Source organism: Pecten maximus, chromosome 12, assembly GCF_902652985.1.
Source record: "Pecten maximus chromosome 12, xPecMax1.1, whole genome shotgun sequence".
NCBI classification, from domain to species: Eukaryota; Metazoa; Mollusca; class Bivalvia; order Pectinida; family Pectinidae; genus Pecten; species Pecten maximus.
The window spans coordinates 13282134-13305746 of record NC_047026.1 but is presented as its reverse complement, the minus strand read 5'-3'; the positions used below and the strand labels follow the sequence as shown (position 1 = coordinate 13305746).

The window sequence follows — 23613 nt, the reverse complement described above, 5'->3', positions numbered from 1 at the left end:
TAGGTTTTGGGGCGAAATGGGAATTTTGGGACGCAATGAATCAAACCTGAGACGAAAATGTTTGGGCGAAACGTCTATGATTCCAAACGACATTAGTAAAAGTTGACTTCTTAATTTTTGTTCAAGAAATTTATTGTCAAAAGAATTTTAATTATATTTTCTTGTTTGATAAAATGAATTAATATATGCATTTGTAATGAATATTTCCGGAACAGTTACAGTATCGAATCCAAAATTAGAAAACATTCCAAGATGTCTGCTTCCATGGTACGTTTCTTGTAAACAAATTTTGCTTGGATGGCTCTCTTCTATTTCATGTTTGCATATTCAACTGGCATGTCTTGATATCGCCGTCTTATTTCGTCATGATTCATTTACATGCCACATATGTCATTGTTAAGCTGCAGTATTTGTCTCACATTTTAGCTGAGTGTCCTTCACATTTCATAACGTTATCATTATGACCGTGTTTTCGTAACAATGATATTGGTCGACAAAGATCTAAACTGGTAATCATTGCAGGTCTAAATATTTTGATCCGTTTGGCCTAGCAGACTACTTTTATATAGAAGAGTGACAAATAGCTTTGTTATCCAATTAGAAATGTCCCGATACATTACCATGACAGTTATATACAAATATAAATCATACATGTATGTGTCATTTCACACTTGTACAGACTCTGGGGAGGAGTCTCTGTCATACCCTCAGGAGGGTACCAAAGATTCTGTCTGCCCCGAGGGTGAGAAGATGTCTACGTTCTCGAGAATTCAACACTACATGCAAATCATTAACATTGGAACGTGGCCAAGACTTTGGAGAAATCCGTCCACCGGTAGATCTTCTGTCTTCGGAGGAAACAATGATGAAAGAATCAGGTGAGACTTTTTATATAAAGATATTTCAAATTAAATATTAGGCTTTTGATATTGACATATGATATATGAATGAGAAGAGAATGTGTAGTTTATATTTCATTTAAGAGGAAAGAACCTTCACGTTCTGTCTCTCTTGAGACCATTGTACTTGTCTCCACGTCCATCCTGCTTCCTTCATTTCCTTTTTGAGTGAATGCCTCCATGTTTCCTTTGGCCTTCCTTTCTTCCTTGTGTCTGATATCGATGGTGTCCACCTCATTTCTACACTTGTGATGGAGTCTGAGCACTGCATTCTGCAGATGTCCCATATATACACTTCTCTCTTCGAGGAAAGAAGAAAGTCTAATGCCAAGATAATCCCTACCTTCTTTTTCACTATCTCAATCTCAAAATCCATATACAATGTATGCATAGTAAAAGATATTTATCATACTACACAAATCAAATTGAGTTGGGAAATTTGTACCAAGTTCCTATCCTATTTTAACTAAGGAAACACACAAACTATCCTGTATTTTCTGTATAGATAATAAACTGACAGATGTGAATGATGGAGGTTGATAACAGCAATAACTTTATATCTTCTAGTTGCCAAAGTAGCTAAAGAGGTCATCCAACCCCTGGTAAGGAAGATGGATGCAGAAAGTCAAATGGACAAATCTGTTATGGATGCTTTGTTTCAAAATGGGGTAAATACATTGTTTTACATATGATTTCAGATCATGTTATGGGAACCATTTTTTGTGTGCACATTTATGACTTCAAGTTTGTAAATTGACAGTTTGTGATAATTGATATCAATGCATATCTTTGTTTGAAAAGGTTGAGGCCATTTTTCATTCACCAATTGGTTGCAATTATTGTAAATGTGTTAATTACAGAAGAAGGTGGCACAATTTCCTAAACCACTATAACATACATGTATTCATTTAAGTACAACTATGACAAGAATTCCAAATATTTACCTTTGGATCAACAACACATGGTGCATATGATACATCGTGTTGATAATTAGATATATAACATTGTAACACAACTGACAAAGCAAGACAATTTTTTATTCATGCCCTGGCCGGGCCTCGAACTCACGATCTACTGCACCTTATTGCTTAGACAGAAATACCCACAGCTTCTACCACTGCACAACATGCACGTTTTAAAAAAGAATGCTTCAATGGCCTGATACCCTGACATGATCATAGTGACAAATCGTCTGTTTTAATAGATGATATGACTATCATATATGAATACCCGAATAACACACATTTATGATATATATTTATATGGATTGTGGGTTGGGGATTTGTTCCGATTCCCTGTGGCTAATTTATGACTTATATGACTGAAGAGTTTATAAATTACAATACATCCTGACTAGGTATTGGAATAAATCTGTTTGATTATGTTGATTCTTGATTCATTACTGATTAAAATAACTGTACAGAAATTGGTAACTGTTGATTAATTCTTTTGTTGGTTACCGAAGATAAATTCTCTTGGTTGGTCACTTTTGATAAATCCTTCAGATTGGTCACAGATGATAAATCCTTTTGATTGGTCACTGACGATAAATCCTTTTGATTGGTCACTGATGATAAACCCTTTTGACTGGTCACTGGTGATAAATCCTTTTGACTGGTCACTGGTGATAAATCCTTTTGATTGGTCACTGACTATAAATCCTTTTGATTGGTCACTGATGATAAACCCTTTTGACTGGTCACTGGTGATAAATCCTTTAGATGGGTCACTGATGATAAGTCCTTTTGATTGGTCACTGATGATAAATCCTTTTGATTGGTCACTGATGATAAATCCTTTTGATTGGTCACTGATGATAAATCCTTTTGATTGGTCACTGATGATAAATCCTTTTGATTGGTCACTGATCATGATAAATCCTTTTGATTGGTCACTGATGATAAATCCTTTAGATTGGTCACTGATGATAAATCCTTTTGATTGGTCACTGATGATAAGTCCTTTTGAATGGTCACTGGTGATAAATCCTTTAGATTGGTCACTGATGATAAATCCTTTTGATTGGTCATATGATTGCAAATTTTTTGATTGGTCATGAATCATGGTAAATGTTTTTTCATTGGTTACTGATATAATACTTTGATTGAATACTGATGATAAATCCGTTTGATTGGTAACTGATAGTGATGTATTTGATTGGTTACTGATGATCGATATTCTCATTGGTCAGTTGATGGGTGTAGAGATTCCTGCTGAGTATGGTGGTACCAATGGGTCTTTCTTCATGGCCAATCTTGTGATAGAGGAGCTGGCTAAAGTGGACGCATCGGTCAGTGTCATGTGCGATGTACAAAACACGCTCATCAACTCTCTCCTTCTAAAACTTGGTACCAAAGAACAAAAGGACAAGTACCTTCCCAGGCTCGCCACAGACACAGTAAGTATATATCTGGGTTGTAGCTAAGTTCTTAGCAAGATACATTTTCTTGAAATCAGACGAGAAGAAAGACATTTCAACATGAATTCATTTAAATCAGTTTGGACCCCTTTGTTTAAATTCTTGGCCAATATTTAACATTAACATGCCCAAAGAAACAGTGATAATTATTTTGCTGTTGTGTATCTGGCCATGGGTACATATCCTTTGTTTATGATTAGGTCTTAAAAGTTATTGTAACTGCAAAATGGTTGCCAGTATACTATCATCTGAAGATATTAAGTAAATTTTCTTAGAGTAGGAAAAATATTGCAATAACAGTGTTTTTCTTGCTTATATAACTAGGTGTGCAAACCAACCACTTTCCCAATGCATTATAGCCTTACTTTTCCCAAAAAAGTACTTAACAATTCCCGATTTTGTCTACAAACACAAAAAAAATATAATGGCAAATATGAAATCAAGGGTTGAAATTGGTGCGTGTCATTGTATAAAGCTAGAATTAGCATGACACTCATGAAACAATTTTCAACATAATATATATACATGTAAATTTTTTCCAATTTCGGTCAATTAGATTTCTCCCCAAAAAACGATGAATATGTATGGCACTGCTCATTCTTGGTGATAAAATTCAGTTATTTCCATTGTTTTACACACCTTGAACTGTGTTTGAATTTCAGAGCAGTGCTTGAAAAGTCAGGCAATTATGATTTTCCCCGAAAATCCTGGAATAGTGCTGTAATTTGTTTACTTTGTGTGTATGATTTTTAGCTCACCTGGTCTGAAGGACCAAGGTGAGCTTATGCCATGATCAGTCTGTCAACAATTGACTTCTTCTTAACTGCTGATAAGAATTTAACCAAATTTGGTAGGAAGCATCCCTATGTGACTGGGATTCAGATTTATAGAAATGATTGGGCTGATCCCCCAGGGGCCTGAGAGGCCGGGCCAAAAGGGGTCCATTTTGCAATATTGATATTAACGACTTTTTCTCTGAAACTAAGCAGTGTATGACATTGATATTTTAGCGGTAACATCCCCAGGTGGCTGGGATTCAAATTTAAAGAAATGATGGGCTTGTCTTTCCAAGGGCCTGAGGGGCAGGGCCAAAAGGGATCCATTTGGCAATGTTAACGACTTTTTTCTCTCTCTCAAACTGAGCACTCTATGACATTGATATTTCAGTGGTAACATCCCTGGTGGTTGGAATTCAAATTAATACGAATGATGGGGCTGACCCCTCAGGGGCCTAAGGAGCGGGGCAAAGGGGAGCAATTTGACTATACTTTGCTATAAAGGACTTCTTGTATTTTTGAAAGTATTGAGATCCCCACCCGCTAACCATATATAGCATTGCTGGGCATCAAAAGATAAACACGTTCATGTTATAGAAAAGGCTCTGGGGTCTTTCTCCACCCCTGAAGACTAACTTTGTTATGTCTTTGAAACCGTTCAGATCCCCACCACATACCCATGTAAAATTAGGCCCAGGGGTCTTTCGCCACCCTGAAAGGAATTTAGGTTTCTTTAAAAACAATCATGTTGAGTCTTGACTTTATTTCTGGGTTACATTTTTGAAGCAGTTGAGATCCCCTCCCAAAATCATACACATAGCATTATTAAACATCAACAAATAAAGCTATTAACAAATGGAACATGAACATTATTTTGATGTTTGCTCAAATTAACCAGGTGAGCAATACAGGCCCTCTGGGCCTCTTTTTCCTGGTGGTTGCAGAATAAATCTTTAAGAAGAATCAGTTTTGTTGTTCTTATTTTGAAGATACATTTTTGAAATTCATTGAGTAATTTCTTACATTAACTCGGTCATATCTGTAGGAATATTTATACATCTTGGTAATTTATAAAGCATTAGGTGCTGTCTGGGAAGTTTCAGACCTTCCTTTTAATTTTGGGGAAATTCCTTGAAAAAAAATATGAAAATTTGATGGACCTGTACAGCCATATACATGTATTCTCTTTATAAGGGAGACAACTAATTGATTTTCTCTTGATTTACTGACAGTAATTAACTTTGTTTTAACAATTGTTTCTATTAGATTGGGAGTTTTTGCTTGTCCGAGACAGAATCTGGATCTGATGCATTTGCTATGAAGATGTCAGCCCTAAAACAAGGTGATGTCTATCTTCTGAATGGAACGAAAATTTGGATCACTAATGCGGAACATGCTGGCCTGTTTTTAGTCATGGCGAATGCCAACCCTACAGCTGTAAGTGTATCTCTGTATGAGGGAAACTGTACATTGTAATTTTTTTGTGAAGTTGCCAACCTGTATCATAATGTCATTTATTGAATGTTTTCGGATAAACAATGTTTATGTCATAAAGATATTTAAGGGCTGACATTATGCATTTCTACTGTAGAGAAAAGTATGTATAGGTGTTTTTTCGGGTTACATAATTACGTTGTTCAATGCAAATCTGGAAATTTAATCTAAACACACAATGGCTATTCGACTATAAAAATTTCCCCTGTGCATATTATTTTGTGATTTTTAGCTCACCTGGCCCGAAGGGGCGGTGAGCTTATGCCATGGCGCGGCGTCCATCGTCCGTTAACATTTTCTTTAAATTGCTACTGGTCCTAAAGTATTGAATGGATTTTCACCAAATTTGGTCAGGAACATCCTTGGGGGAAGGGGAACAGAGTTTTTATAAATTTTTACTCTGAACCCCTAGGGGCCTGAGGTGCGGGGCCCGATAGGGGAAATAGGGGTTAATCCTTTAAATTGCTACTAGTCATAAAGTTATGAATGAATTTTATCCAAATTTGGTCAGGAACATCCTTGGGGGAAGGGGAACAGAGTTTGTATAAATTTTTACTCTGAACCCCCAGGAGCCTGAGGAGCGGGGCCAAATAGGGGAAATAGAGATTAGTCTTTAAATCGCTACTAGTCATCAAGTTTAAAATGGATTTTAACCAAATTTGGTCAGGAACATCCTTGGGGGAAGGGGAATAGAGCTATCATAAATTTTTACTCTGAACCCACAGGGGCCTGAGGGGCATGCCAAATAGGGGAAAAAGGGGTTAATCCTTTAAATAGCTACTAGCCATAAAGTTATGAATGGATTTTAACCAAATTTGGTCAGGAATATCCTTGGGGGAAGGGGAACAGAGTTTGTATAAATTTTTACTCTGAACCCCCAGGAGACTGAGGGGCAGGGCCAAATAGGGGAAATAGAGATAAGTCTTTAAATCACTACTTGTCATAAAGTTTTAAATGGATTTTAACCAAATTTGGTCAGGAACATCCTTGGGAGAAGGGGAACAGAGTTATTATAAATGTTTACTCTGAACCCCCAGGGGCCTGAGGGACATGGTCAAATAGGGGAAAAAGGGGTTAATCCTTTATATTTGGTCAGGAACATCCTTGGTGGAAGGGGGGAAAGAGTTTGTATAAATTTTTACTCTGACCCCAAGGGGCCAAAGGGGCAGGGCCCAACAGGGGAAATAGAGGAAATTTCTTTAAATCACTACTAGTTATAAAGTTATGAATGGATTTGAACCCAATTTGGTCAGAAACATCCTGGGGGAAGGGGAACAGATTTTGCATTAAGGGTGACTCTGATCTCCAAGGTGCTAAAGGGACAGGGCCCAAATTGGGAAATAGAGGTAATTCCTTTAAATCTCTACTTGTCATAAAGTTATGAATGGATTTGAACCCAATTTGGTCAGAAACATCCTTGGGGAAAGGGGAACAGATTTTGCATAAATGGTTGCTGTGACCCTCCAACCCATAACCATGTATAGCATCGCTGGACATTAAGGTATAAATACAATTCTTATGTAAAAATAGGCCCAAGGGTCTTTCCCCACCCTAAGAGTCTTAGTTTCTTTAAACACAATTATGTCGTAAAATAATATGTAGGGTCTTTCAGTCCCTTAGAGAGTATAATTATGTATTAACAAATTGAACATGAACATTATTTTGACATTTGGTCAAATCCAACCAGGTGAGCGATACAGGCCCCATGGGCCTCTTGTTGGTAAGAAAAATTTGCTAAAATAGCGTTAACCTCCATATATATAATTTACCCATCGAAATTGCAAAATTAAACCCCAGAAATAACTATGTTTACAGAATACTTTAACCCAATGGTAACATTATGGGATGTTGTGGGATTATATATATAGATCGGTGAATATGTTTCAGGGTTACAAGGGAATCACAACTTTCCTTGTAGACAGAGACGCAGAGGGACTTAGTATCGGAAAGAAAGAGGACAAGTTGGGAATACGCGCCTCTAGTACATGTCCTGTACATTTTGATAATGTCAAGGTAATTTTAGTATTTTAGCACAATCTCTATTATTATGCTTATTACAGCTAAGCTTACAATAGTGCTACACTGAATCGCATGATTTCTTAAAAGGAATATTTCATTAAAGCCAATTGTATAGACTTCTTGTATTCTTCTGTGATATGAGCTAAAACCATTTCTCATCTTAGTTTTTGAGATCTTGACAAATCTGCCATGATAATTGCTTTTTGAAAAATTCAGCATTAAATAACTTTTCATTGTTATGGACAGTAGTTAAAAGTGATGAAAATTGTTTTTCAACAGCCATGTGGAATTTAACAACTATATAGGAGTTTATAGTGAAAATTTGTTTATAGGATTAGTATTATTATGTCTTTTTCTACAAAACAAATGGTTCCAAAATTCCATTCTACTTTAGGTCCCTGCCAGCAGTGTGTTGGGAGAAGTAGGACATGGGTATAAGTATGCCATAGAGATCCTCAACGAAGGACGCATAGGAATCGGGTCACAGGTTTGTCCTACTGTAACAACTTAATAAATGTCCACAAACAGTCCTTAAATACTTCCTAAAGTCCTGCTCTCTTGTCTTTTATATTTAAAGCTACTTTTTTTTAGGAAAAATAAGGAGTTGTGCTTGGCATAGGTCAGCATGGGCTTTGCTGCCTGCCTGATTGATAATCACGAAGCAAAGCCAAGCAGAGTTATAGAAGATATTGCCACCTAGATATTTGATCTGACATCCTTGACCATTAGTGTATGGTCTTCTTGTTTAATTTTGTTAAATTTTACTTTGAATGCCATATAACAATATGTTGACAATTTGACCTTGACCTTTGTTCTTATGACTTTTCTACTTTTTGTTTTACTTCATCAACCTCTTTTATGATGTCATAAATTGTGAACCAGTTATGTGTGTCCTTGACCTTGTCCTTGAATGTTGGATTGGAGCAGAAAGACTTAATTTTATTGCACATCTACATATCATAATACATTACGATGTCAAATATCAAAAATATATATTTGCAGATGTTAGGATTAGCTGAAGGCTGTTTCAATGCAACTGTACCCTACACACAGGAGAGAAAGCAATTTGGAAAACGTATCTGGGATTTTCAGGTACATTTATCCAAATGAATCTTTATCAGTCTTCAAGTAAAGTTAAAATAATTTCTGATGCATACTTAGATTAGCATTAATTTGAATAATGAGATCAAAGATAATACAATAACTGATGCTGGGGTTAATTTGCATGTATATACCATTAACTGTATTTTGAAATCACATGTTGTATGTTAACAAGTAATTCTTTACATAGTTTGGAAATTCTTGGTCTCCCCGTCTGTCAGTACTAACTTTAAACAAGTTTGTGTTGTTGCATCACATGTAAAATGACTGAAATACCAGAAGTTGTTGGGACATGAAATTAAAATAAATTAAAAAGTGTAAGAAAATATTCTCTAGACTCATTGTTAAGCCTGGAGTAATCTAGACTGCATGGCTTGACATCTCTCTATCATATAGCATAAGATATGATATATGAAAATACCAGGTACATTTTAGTGTGAGGAATTTTTAAAATAATACTTTTCGAATTTGTAAGACCATAGTTCAACTCAGAGACAGGAAATTACATGAATAGACTATAGGTTGGAATGTGTACCAAGTCCCTGTGGGGAAAGAGGTACAAGTCCATATTGAAGTTATGTGATTACAGATATTTGTTACGTTTTGTTGTCCACACAGGCAATGCAGCATCAGATAGCGTATGTAGCCACGCAGATTGAGGCTTGTCGTCTGCTCATTTACAATGCTGCCCGGAAGAAAGAGGCTGGTGAGCCTTTCATAAAGGAGGCAGCTATGGCCAAGTACTATGCATCAGAGGTCAGTCCTGTGGCACCATGGCTTCTTCTTCTGATCAATTTGTGTAAAAGATCCAAATAAACTTGTAAATATTTATATAATACTTCCTCCATTTGTGGCGGATATGGGAGGAGATTTGCTGTGCATTAAGTGTTCGTACCAGTACAAATCTGCTGTACTCATAATGGAATGTGGCATAGCAGCAGAACCGAAATGGTTCATGTGGATTGTTTTCTGAAACGTACCACATTGATCCAAGATGGTCGAACTGTGATGCTTCATTCGTCTTGCAAAATTTCTCAAGACATACAATCTTCATTCGCTGATGAAACTGTAAATTATGCATATCAATATGATGGAGCTATTCAGGTGTTGATTTTAAAAGAAGAAATATAATCAGTTTTTATGTTTAAAGCATATACTTTGCAGAGACAGCTGTCATCTTGGGAACTCACTTGCATTTCATTATATGGTAGAGCACCTAATTATTACGGCTGATAAAAATCCAATAAAGGAACACATGTAGTGTTACCCATGTGTCTGTCCGTCCGTCTGGCCGTCCTGTTATAGCCATGAAATACACGAAACAGCATCTTCACAGTATAGCCTGTGACTCTCTGTTGATAGAAAATTTTCATCACCATCAAACTATCAGATTTTCCATCAAGAGGCGTGTGAGACTCGGACTATAAGGTGTTGTCAGACAATAACTTTTGGGTTTTATTTGAATCTACAGGTTGCGGCATTGACGACGACAAAATGTCTGGAATGGATGGGAGGTGTGGGTTACACCAAGGACTACCCTATAGAGAAGTACTACAGAGACTGTAAAATAGGTGAGATGTCTTGTGTTATCCTTAACAAACACAGTAAGAGGCATGACGGTAAAACAAGTGGAACCTTAAATACAAATACAATTGTACATAGTGGAATGCCGCAAATGTGATCTGTTTATACATAATGAAAATATATGTTACAGTGAGTATATTGTAAACCATAGACACTACCTGTATCTAGCCTAACCTGACATACTGTACGCATACATATTTTAGTGGTAAGCTTATTTTAGCGATTTTCATGCAAGAAGCATTACGTTAAATTATTATTGCACTAATTTTGCTTTCTACACACTGTTTCTGCATGAAAGAATTTTGGCTCACCAATTTGTCAGTGCACTAATATCTGTTAAAATTTTGAGTTTGCCAAATAAAGTATATTCACAGTATTGAATTGTGGATTCTACAGCTGTTTTATGTTGTGCATGGTATTACAAAGTCTGATAGTCTTTCTGTTTTGTGTTGTAGGAACTATTTATGAAGGAACATCCAACATTCAACTAAACACGATAGCTAAGTGTATAGAGGCAGAGGGCATCAAATCATGAATTTAGCCTCCTCTGTACAGCTGAACATCAGTCTTAATCATCAGCAACTCTTACATGATCTGTGGAAACATTAAGAATTGAGAAAAAGTTTACAACATTTGGAAGAGCTACAAGCACATTTTCCTAATGTATGTATTATCATTGGAAAAACTGAGATGAAGGCGACAAGGAAAAAGTTATACACCAAATTTTTCAAAAGGTGATAACATCTGTCTACAATAATATTGCCCCATCATGCAACCCCTCCTTTTCAACAGATATCTCTTACCTCTGTGCTATGGTCTTCACATTGAGATACATGTAGTGAGTGAGTGATGTGTTAGCACTAATAGTTTTTGGAGACCAGACAGGATTTTTCTTTTGTGTTGAAAATCTGTTTCCGTGAATGGAGAATCTTGTGACCTCTGTACATGTAGATTGATTGATCCCTTACACAGACTTGTGATTTCTGTGCACAGATCCCTTGAACAAACAGGTGAATTTCGAAGGACCGGAATATTATATACAACACAATATTTTCACTGTTATGTTTGGGTGTTTGGTATGTACTTTTTCTGTGATATTTTGACCACATGATCATGATAGAAAAATATTTCATTATTTTGTGCTTTTATTTATTAATTAGTCTACTAAAACTAGGTTTGACTGTTTGGAAAAGAACAGCAGTGATGCAGATGTAATGTCGGCCAATCTAATATTGATGGATTGAACAATTTAGCCGACATGTTTTGGTCTGCTGGCCTGTGGCCATTTTATACATATGGTAGTTTGTTACGTTAAGATTACAGAGATTTTTTTCCAGTGGTTCTGGGTTTATATAGCCTGCAGTGAAAAACTAACTTTACTGGTTTTCTCTATATAGAAGTTTGAAATATTCTGTTTTTGCAGACATAAAAGTGATTTATATAGGTGTTCAAACACATTTCTATGGCTATTGGTATTTTTTAAGATATTATAGTACTACTAGCAGATGTATAAAATGGTTAATATTTGATAAGAAAACAGTTTGCCTTTTTATTGTCAACATCAACAAATTTAATCAGTATGACTTGTAATATGGAATATGACAGCATGATTTAGAAGTTTCAAAGCAGCAATTAATTACCTACATATTTTGTAAGCTAAGAGCAAAGTGAATTTTTTTTCTGTACAAAACTAGATCTTATTTAAGTGTCTGTCATTTTATCTTCTGTTTCTAGTCTTTTGTCAATTGCATGTATATATAGCTTTGTGCTTTTAACTATTGAGTGGATAAAAAGAGTTGGTGATTATTAAATATTAAAGAATCTCAAAATAGATTTGTTTATGTATTGAGAAGTGTGTATGTACACAATAATATATGATACTCTGAAACTGATGTACAAATGTATACATCATTTGTTAAATTGTGACTTCTGTATTGAATAAACAATATACAATGTACTATCATATATATTGAACTTTTCATTTTTTGACCATTTACCAATCAAATATACTTGAAATGTAACAAGAATACATATATTTTCAGGGTATTCATCCTCATGTATCCATAAACTCTCTGTTGTGAGATCTGGTCTTTTTACCATAATCATCCACAAATAAGCTCCTACCCACAAATAAGGCCCTTTCTTCATTTTTACAGAATCATCCATTTTAAAATAGGAAGGTAAAAGTGGTTCATGATGGACCATCCCCTCACTTATTAAATGTACTAAACATTTTCGCTAGGCACAGGGAGGGGGCTTTTAGAGGATGAATACAGTAACATTAAACAAGCGAAGGAGAGATTTTAAAGAATACTACATGTTGTGCATGTCACGTTTACTTTAATGTATGATATAATCTTCTTGAACATCAACTCCTTAAAAATATAACAGAACACAAATGAACAATACAATCTACAATTTACTTTGAAATTTATCAATCATTACATACTAATGAAACAATAATAATGATACATTGTAACTTTAAGACTGCACAAAGTCTCATTATATATGTTTATATTCTTCTTTTTTTTTTTTAATCTTACTAGAAAATATTTTCACAACAAATGTATCATCCTTTTATAAGAAATGTTAGTATGTGCTCTCTGTTGATTAGCTTCAACCTTTAACTGTTCATAACTACAAGGAACCAGGAAAGATGTAGCCTACTTGCTGTTAACCTTTACTGATATTATTACGGTAAGGCCTACATTCTCTATGTACATTCTACCTCGTAACTGGAAAATTCTGCTCCATATATATTCACATTCTCAATTCACATTCAATTTATGTACAGCATAACTGACTATCAGATTTAACAGATCTACAAGAACAGTTCAAACACAATCACTTTTAACAGTACCATTAATCCCACTTTGATACTCGTTCTCGTCGAACCAAACTGCCGTCTTCGTCCATAGCATTGTACAGCTTATTATTGTCTTTTGTGTCTCGATTTCTCATGTATATGATGTATCCAACAGCGCTAAGGAACAGTGTAGCACCCAGAGCCATGGTGAAGGTGTTCTGATAGAAAAAGGCAGAAAATTGAGTCATTTAATGTAAAAGTCACATAAACTTTTACCATATTTTCCCGGCAATATACAGCTCCTGCCTGGTAATAACTGTGTGATACTGATTGGTTATTCAGAAGTTCTTCAAAATATTTTAACATTTAATTTCAACCCTTGTGACCTTGAAAGCGAATCATGGTATATATTTCAGTTGAATTAGAATACCAATTCTTCAACTAAACTGGCTACTTAACAAATATGAAGATTCTATACTATTTGGTTACTCCAAAGATTAAGTTGTTTTGCCATTAATTCATTGAGAAAATGTTGACATGTGGCATACGGACGGCCAATGGCAATGAACTTGCGGTTTAACATACTGTTTCAGTGAACATGCACTACAAAGCGATCCTAATTGTATTAGATTGGGCTCATTTAATAAGACACTGTCAATAATTACCTCATTGTAATGATGGAACAATGACACGGATATATGTAAATTAATTCCAAGTCAGTGTTAACGTTATCACTAAACACATTCATTTTTTAATAAATTCAAGTATTATCATTCCTTTGTGGATACATCATTGAAAATTCTCATAAATAATTTTTATGCAAAAGATACTTAGGTAAAATCTTACAGGTCTTGCATATAATTCGAAGTTCACAACTCTGAACACCGAGGTAGTTTTTGTCGAACGAATCCCAGAACCAGGTTCAGGAGCAGTTTCTTTGGATGTTGTTTGTTTATTTGCCGGATTGTCGTTCCCCATGTTGTTTTGGGTTGTCTTCTACTTTAAATTCGGCATACACACAAATCCGTAGTATTTCCCACCAGATATTCACTTTCACAACTTCACATGTTTTGTCGACATCAAGATCACAGCGTTATCATAGGCGCAGACATGTTGGAAATTGTAATTAAAAACGGTACCGGACAAGATTTCCGGATTTAATATTTTGGCCGACAGGTGGCATTACTGGTCAAGATGAAGTATGTGATTGGTCAATGTAGCGGTAAATGCAAAATGCAGATATGCAGTTAAACACGAAACAAAGTTGAGATTGAATGCAAGCTGAATAAGTGGATGTATCTTTTCAAATGACACATTAATAAAATTATATTTCTGATTAAAATGCAGTCTTATTATCACCAAAACCGATTCAACTGATAATTTTTTCATCCGTGCTGAAACGCATTAGTTCGTTCATTTATTTCACCAGCAGTTTTACATTATAACCACAAGCAGAGACCTATATACTATTTTTTAAAAGATATTAAAGATATTTCCTGCTTATTGATTACTTCCTAAGTTGAGAGACAGCTCATCATAATTGATTTAGATAGGCTGATTAAAGTTTCCTTGTTGGGGAATGACTTGAAATCGAGAGACAGTCGCTTGACCGAGGGACAAAATGCCCCTTGTAGAACACGCCGCTTTTTAATTTCCATAATGCAGGTTTCATCGTTACATCAAGAGCTCAACATGTACAGTGATTAAAAAGCTTGCTAAAACAGGAAATAGACCCACATCTGATTTACTAACAGTTTTTTTTAGTTTTACTCCAGGAAGGGATAGTGTTACTCCAGAGGGACTCTATCGCCAAATATCAGCACCTAGTACAATTATAAAGTGTTATATTAAAACCTTTCAACACTTACACCAAAAACTTAACGCAGAAATATTCTAAGTCAAAACATTTGAAAAATATGTTGTTTTTTTCTCGCCACTTTTGTCTTTCTCTACTCTCGCCAAAACACAGCTTATCTTTTAAGACACTGACCATGTTTTCTCTATATACACGGCCTTTCTATTTCTCCCTTATAAACCACAATTAGGAGCGTACGCAGTGCGCCAGCTCAAATATGGGTCGTTTTGACTGTTATTCTTCGCTATCTAATACTTATAAAAGTGGTAAATATGAATATGCATTTTGAATAATTTTAATTCCTTCAAATGTAAACATGCAGATACTCAAAATGTCCACTATAACTATAGTTTATAACGTACAAATATTGACAACATTAACATCATTCAGACGACGACAGCTATAGAAATAAAAATAATCATAAACGGTCATAGGAAACTAATTTTAGATTGTAATGTATGATACTGTGATACATCATAATAACATATTATTCGCTGGTGGTCAATTATTGATTTTGTTCAGTTATCGATTTTTGATTGATGATAAAATTTAATCGGTTATTCGGTTACAGATTGATTGATGGTCGGTTGGTTGTTAGTTTGAAATTTTAGCTGAGAAAGTCGTAAGAGCTGCACTGTAAAAGATCATTTACAGTTGAGATATAGGTTCTGACAAACAAATTACAATGACCAAATGCAAGAAAATTGACAACAATAAATAGAATAATAATAGGCTGTGTGAAGTTAGCTCAACATACGACATACGACATTCAAAACTTCATATCTTGTGTTTTTACCAGCCAACGAGGTAACTTTTGAATGTTCAGCGGCTCAACATACGACATACGACATTCAGATTTTGAATGTTCAGCCGCTGAACATACGACATACGACATTCAGATTTTGATTTTGAATGTTCAGCGGCTCGACATACGACATTCAAATTTTGAATGTTCAGCCGCTGCACATACGACATACGACATTCAAACCTTCATATCTTGTGTTTTTACCAGCCAACGAGGTAACGTTTGAATGTTCAGCGGCTCAACATACGACATACGACATTCAAATATTGAATGTTCAGCCGCTGAACATACGACATACGACATTCAAAACTTCATATCTTGTGTTTTTACCAGCCAACAAGGTAACTTTTGAATGTTCAGCGGCTCAATATACGACATACGACATTCAGATTGTGAATGTTCAGCCGCTGAACATACGACATTCAGATTTTGATTTTGAATGTTCAGCGGCTCGACATACGACATACGACATTCAAATTTTGAATGTTCAGCCGCTGAACATACGACATACGACATTCAGATTTTGAATGTTCAGCCGCTGAACATACGACATACGACATTCAAAACTTCATATCTTGTGTTTTTACCAGCCAACGAGGTAACTTTTGAATGTTCAGCGGCTCAACATACGACATACGACATTCAAATATTGAATGTTCAGCCGCTGAACATACGACATACGACATTCAAAACTTCATATCTTGTGTTTTTACCAGCCAACGAGGTAACTTTTGAATGTTCAGCGGCTCAACATACGACATACGACATTCAGATTTTGAATGTTCAGCCGCTGAACATACGACATACGACATTCATATTTTGATTTTGAATGTTCAGCGGCTCAACATACGACATACGACATTCAGATTTTGAATGTTCAGCCGCTGAACATACGACATACGACATTCAGATTTTGATTTTGAATGTTCAGCGGCTCGACATACGACATACGACATTCAGATTTTGAATGTTCAGCCGCTGAACATACGACATACGACATTCAGATTTTGAATGTTCAGCCGCTGAACATAGGACATACGACATTCAAACCTTCATATCTTGTGTTTTTACCAGCCAACGAGGTAACTTTTGAATGTTCAGCGGCTCAACATACGACATACGACATTCAAATATTGAATGTTCAGCCGCTGAACTTACGACATACGACATTCAAAACTTCATATCTTGTGTTTTTACCAGCCAACAAGTTAACTTTTGAATGTTCAGCGGCTCAACATACGACATACGACATTCAGATTTCAGCGGCTGAACATTCAAAATTTGAATGTCGTATGTTGTATGTCGAGCCGCTGAACATTCAAAATCAAAATCTGAATGTCGTATGTCGTATGTTCAGCGGCTGAACATTTACAATCTGAATGTCGTATGTCGTATGTTGAGCCGCTGAACATTCAAAAGTTACCTTGTTGGCTGGTAAAAACACAAGATATGAAGTTTTGAATGTCGTATGTCGTATGTTCAGCGGCTGAACATTCAATATTTGAATGTCGTATGTCGTATGTCGTATGTTGAGCCGCTGAACATTCAAAAGTTACCTCGTTGGCTGGTAAAAACACAAGATATGAAGTTTTGAATGTCGTATGTCGTATGTTCAGCGGCTGAACATTCAAAATCTGAATGTCGTATGTCGTATGTTCAGCGGCTGAACATTCAAAATTTGAATGTCGTATGTCGTATGTCGAGCCGCTGAACATTCAAAATCAAAATCTGAATGTCGTATGTCGTATGTTCAGCGGCTGAACATTCAATATTTGAATGTCGTATGTCGTATGTTGAGCCGCTGAACATTCAAAAGTTACCTTGTTGGCTGGTAAAAACACAAGATATGAAGTTTTGAATGTCTTATGTCGTATGTTCAGCGGCTGAACATTCAATATTTGAATGTCGTATGTCGTATGTTGAGCCGCTGAACATTCAAAAGTTACCTCGTTGGCTGGTAAAAACACAAGATATGAAGTTTTGAATGTCGTATGTCGTATGTTCAGCGTCTGAACATTCAAAATCTGAATGTCGTATGTCGTATGTTCAGCGGCTGAACATTCAAAATTTGAATGTCGTATGTCGTATGTCGAGCCGCTGAACATTCAAAATCAAAATCTGAATGTCGTATGTCGTATGTTCAGCGGCTGAACATTTACAATCTGAATGTCGTATGTCGTATGTTGAGCCGCTGAACATTCAAAAGTTACCTTGTTGGCTGGTAAAAACACAAGATATGAAGTTTTGAATGTCGTATGTCGTATGTTCAGCGGCTGAACATTCAAAATCTGAATGTCGTATGTCGTATGTTCAGCGGCTGAACATTCAAAATTTGAATGTCGTATGTCGTATGTTCAGCGGCTGAACATTCAAAATTTGAATGTCGTATGTCGAGCCGCTGAACATTCAAAATCAAAATCTGAATGTCGTATGTCGTATGTTCAGCGGCTGAACATTCAAAATCTGAATGTCGTATGTCGTATGTTGAGCCGCTGAACATTCAAAAGTTACCTCGTTGGCTGGTAAAAACACAAGATATGAAGTTTTGAATGTCGTATGTCGTATGTTCAGCGGCTGAACATTCAATATTTGAATGTCGTAGGTCGTATGTCGAGCCGCTGAACATTCAAAATCAAAATCTGAATGTCGTATGTCGTATGTTCAGCGGCTGAACATTCAATATTTGAATGTCGTATGTCGTATGTCGTATGTTGAGCTAACTTCACACAGCCATAATAATACCATGCCCAGAGAACTGCGTGGCCCTTGGCCTCTTGTTATGAAAGCTAACAGGTTCATCTATTTCAAATTTTGCATTTCAGACTTCAAAATTAATCTAAGATGAACAGACATATACATACCGATGAGCAAGAAACATCATTTAAATATTGTAACAAATAAATCCAATATGATTCTGATATAGCAGACCAAAAACGATTATCGCTAACAGTGTCAAATCTGATTAAATACCGATCTATATCACCAATAGCTGTCTTCGACCTCTTTTATGCATGCTTGCTTATTGACCATCTATTTTGTTGGCTCATTCCCCGAACACCAACTCTGGTAAAGACAAAGGAAGATGTTATTGTAGGAAGTTCTTTGAAGTTTAGTTATAGTCTGTTTCAATATGAAATACTCAGGTAAAAATAAAAATAGGGTCAGCTCAGGTATATGAATCAGATAAAGTTGTCTAAATTCAAAGCACTCTCATCTAGATTATTTTACTCGTAAAAATGAAATGACAATATTATCTCAATATATCTATATAAAATATATATAAAAAAAAATTCAAAGCACTATGCCTAACTATATATTTTACTATTGATAATGACAATATCATATTAAGATATATAAATAGAAAATAAATAAAATTGTTTTCTAAATTCAAAGCTCTAATTATAGATGCTACTATTAATAATGACAATATCTGTTAATGATTAAATTAACGTTGACTTGTGCGTTCGCTATTCTGTGTATGATGAACAAAAAATATTTCTACTAACTAAACCTGAAACAGATACACACATGAATATTGCTCTACAAGAGCTGATCTATAATGTAATTACATGTATATGGTAATCTTATCAAATCTGGAAAAAGGCATTATAGCGAGTTGAAGAAAACTTTTGTACTGATCAAACCTGGAACAGATACAACTTTACAAAAATATTACAATAGTTTTGCAGTAGGCCTAACTGATCTATATTGTGTTATATAATAGTTAGGGTTAATATTGCTTTCCAGTAAAAAGTATGAATTTAAGATTCCGTAATTATGCCAATTTAAATGCTAATTTAAATGTTGATAATCAGATATATATAATATTTGCATCATAAATGAAAAATGATACAAGGTTGAATTTGCTGAAATAATATAAAAGAATGTAAATTAAACAATCACATTAAAGTACCTTTTTTCTAAATATTTACATTAAATCTGAAAACAAGCACAAATTAAATCAATAAGACGCTAAATTTAATAAAATTAAAATCCAACGATACAATTGATTTACAATTCAAGATTCAGTAAATACATATGTATGCCAAGATGTTGATAATTCAAATATCGAAGCAAAATATGATGATTTTCCAAAGCGTGCTTCAGTTTTATACACTATTTTTTGAAACAGTTTGGCAATCATTAACAGTGAATGCTTTTCTGATCAGCTAAGTTGATTTACCTGTGTTCTGATTTACATGTGTTCTGATTTACCTGTGTTCTTACACTGAGGATATTTCTGTAACAGACTATAACTCCCTATCAACACACCTTAACTCCTATGTAAACACCCCACCCTCACCAGAGTTGGTGTTCGGGGAAGACCCCATTTTGTTCTACTATAAGTTTTATCACACGTTCCCGAGTGAAGTTATCGTTAAAAACTTCAAGATCCATATGATTCGGTGTCAACCTATTTTGTTTTGCAAACATGGCTGATACATTAGTTGTCCCTCTGTTAAGTGTTTGTCATATACATTTTACCCTGTGTTTATTTTTGTATTATAGATCTCGTGTTATTCCTTTGATATAATTTTTTCCATTCGGTTTTGATGAGTTACTTCTGAGTTGATCACTGTCTCCAGGTTGTTCGATCCTATCATCTATAACACTCAATACAAACGAATGTCTCCTAATCATAAAGTTCCCCGGTTCTGCTGCAGGAATTACGTGAAGCCCGTTATAAGAACTCTGGATACTTGTCGTACAGCTTTATCCTATACTGAAGTGGTGCCTTTCAGGATAAGGCAATTCCGACATGTTCCCGATTAATTTATATATAATTAGACTTACCACAGTGATAATGTCCTTTTTTAGATGAGGACTCCTGTCATTGACCGCATACTCTAGCCGATTTCCCCTTTTTTACAGGTTTGCTAATATCAATTGACCAAGATCCTCAAATTATAGTTATTTTTAGTTTGATGGTGCCAATCATGCGATCCTACCTCCCCCCCCCCCCAAAGGCCTGACAGTTTAAGGTCTCTGGTATCATAACACTGTTCACACGGTCAGCACTCATCAAAACCCTACATCATCACCTTCCCAACTGTTAAAATGTAATAGTGCTATGATAAGAAGACAATGGTTGTTCCAATGAAGTTTAGTAACACCTGTTTATGATTCTAACTGAAAACAAAATGGCGGAAAACCTTATTAGAATGTTGCATCAATAATACTCAATGCCTCTTGGATAATTCTCTAAATAGAATGTCACACCGGATGGTATTCTAGAATACATTAACACCAAGAAAAACCAAGAAAGTTCCACGGTATACATTAATCAACCAGAACAATTCAAAGAAATCCACGTATAGCAGCATAACGTGATCACACTCCAGTGTGTTACTCTGTCAAGTCATCATCAACAACAAAAATCCTCCTCAATACCATCTCCTACAGATGTTTTATAAACGTTAATTAACAAAAGATCTTAATTGATTTGCTATCCTCTAACATAAATTGCACTTTCCAGGTTGAAGACCCAAACAAAACAAAATCTAAAAGAGAGCTATTTAGGAATGCATTTGTGAAAATAAGCCAAGCAGCAGTTGATGGAGGCATCAAAGTAATATGACAGAAACTTTAAGAAAAGGTGGATGCAGTTCACTAATATATAAATTTGATGATACAGAGGCTATGATGGAATAGGACGTACAGCTCTTAAACTATAAAAACACTAAATATCACTAGCACGAGGTTGATTTTACTAACATGTTTAAAAAAGTGATCAAAACGCATAAAGAAAATGAAAAAAACCCCAAACAATTATAGACCAATTCCGATTTTACCTTCTCTTTTGAATTATTTGGGGGAAAAAACCCAATATACCTCTTTAAATATTTGACCAAGAATCAGCTATTGCATAGTTCTCAGTGTGGTTTCCAATCTCAGCACTCCTGTCAGACGACACTTATTAATCAAATACCTGTCAGTTCAATTTAACTAACACGACATCCACTTCAGAAATTATAAATGCTGGGGTACCAAAGGCATCTATTCTCTGTCCTCTGGCGTTTAATCATTCATATTAGCAACAAATGATTTATAAATATCGCAATACGTTGTCAAAGCAGAAAAAAATAAATTCTTTCAAACATAGACTTAACAAATCCAGATGTGAAAGCACCATGTCCTGAAATTCAATCTATCGATTTAGGGCTTCTAAATTATGTACACACACACACACACACATTTTTTTCTAAATTATATAAATATAATCGATATTTTTACATTTACTAGTTTACAAAGATAATATAATTTTCGATATTCCAGCTGTTTTAAAGTATGATATATCAACATATGAATATTCTTGCAATGTTCATGTTTGTTATATTAAGACGTGTGTATTTATAGTAGACCGGCATTTGTCCAGTGTAAATACTGTATACTGCTCATTCCCCGAACACCAACTCTGGTAAAGACAAAGGAATGTGTTTATGTAGGGATTCTTTGAAGTGTAGTTATAGTCTGTTTCAATATGAAATACCAACTCAGGTAAAAAAAAATAGGGTATATGAATCAGATATAGTTTTCTAAGTTCAAAGCACTATCATATAGAATATTTTACAAGTAGTAATGAAATGAAAATATTATATCAATATATATATATAATAACTTATGATAAATAAATCCAATTTTCAAAACACTATGCCTAACTATATATTTTGCTATTGATAATGACAATATCAGATTAAATATACAAATAAGAAATAATTAAATAAGAAATTGTTTTATAAATTCAAAGCACTAATTTTAGATGTTAACTATTAATTATGACAATATTTGTTATTGATGAAGTTAACGCTGACCTGTGCATTCGCCATTCCATGTATGATAAACAAAAACTATTTCTATTAACTAAACCTGAAACAGACACACACAAGAATATTTTTCTACAAGAACTGATCTTTAAAGTAGTTAAATGATAATCAATACGACACAAAATTAAACAAAATGTTAAAGTTTGATCAAACCTTTTAGAGAAATTATGATTCAAAAGTATCCAACGATACAATTGTTTTATAATTCAAGATTCAGTAAGTACATACATTGTATGTATGCCGAGATGTTGATAATTCAAATATCAAAGCAAATATGATGATTTTCCAAAGTGTGATTCAGTTTCATACACTATTTCTGAAATAGTTTGGCAATTATTGATACATTATACAATACAATAATATTCCATTAGCAGTTAATGATTTTCTGATCATCTAACAGGTGAGTTGATTTACCTGTGTTCTGATTTACCTGTGTTCTTACACTAAGGACATTTCTGTAACAGACTATAACTCCCTATCAACACACCTTAACCCCTATGTACACACCCCACCCTAACCAGAGTTGGTGTTCGGGGAAGACCCCCTATAATTGTCTATCAGCAGAACTATGAATGGTTTGACTATATGATTTTACAGAGGGAACTAGCACGATAATTGGTAAATAGCATAATGGTATTCTCAAAGTTATCTATTATACAAAATTGTACAAAAACTGGATTTGGGCAATAAGCTCCTGTCGATTTTAATTCAAAAATCTTTTAAGTTCTTTCCCTGTAGTTGGTCGAATTTTCCTTTTTAAATCCAACAATGAAAAATTGTTAAGACAAATTGTTGAATAATGGGGATGTTTCACCTTCCCAACCACTATATCGACATTTCTTTCGAACGGTTTTAGTTTACTCCACAGTCTCCTAGTTATCAACACTTGAGTTCTAGAAGGACAAAACAGTTGTATGATCTTCCTAACGTCACTGACGAGTCCTAGAAGGACAAAACAGTTGTATGATGTCCCTAGCATCACACACGAGTCCTATAAAGACAAAACAGGTTTTTGATGTCCCTAGCATTAC

At 35.0% G+C, this 23613-nt stretch overlaps 2 protein-coding genes across 2 annotated transcripts; one reads left to right on the top strand and one right to left on the bottom strand.

Annotated features, from left to right (window-relative positions):
- Window positions 1-228: 228 nt before the first annotated feature.
- LOC117339390 (short/branched chain specific acyl-CoA dehydrogenase, mitochondrial-like) lies at window positions 229-12257 on the top strand. The gene is made up of 11 exons (XM_033900952.1): window positions 229-267; window positions 680-878; window positions 1467-1567; window positions 3091-3297; window positions 5361-5531; window positions 7476-7601; window positions 8002-8094; window positions 8610-8699; window positions 9327-9464; window positions 10180-10279; window positions 10748-12257. The coding sequence occupies exons 1-11, from the start codon at window positions 253-255 to the stop codon at window positions 10825-10827; spliced, it is 1320 nt and encodes a 439-aa protein (XP_033756843.1). The 5' UTR covers window positions 229-252; the 3' UTR covers window positions 10828-12257.
- A 546-nt stretch (window positions 12258-12803) lies between these two features.
- LOC117339391 (small integral membrane protein 8-like) lies at window positions 12804-14231 on the bottom strand. Its single transcript, XM_033900953.1, has 2 exons — window positions 13945-14231; window positions 12804-13316 (listed from the first exon to the last, which is right to left on the bottom strand). The coding sequence occupies exons 1-2, from the start codon at window positions 14074-14076 to the stop codon at window positions 13155-13157; spliced, it is 294 nt and encodes a 97-aa protein (XP_033756844.1). The 5' UTR covers window positions 14077-14231; the 3' UTR covers window positions 12804-13154.
- Window positions 14232-23613: the final 9382 nt, after the last annotated feature.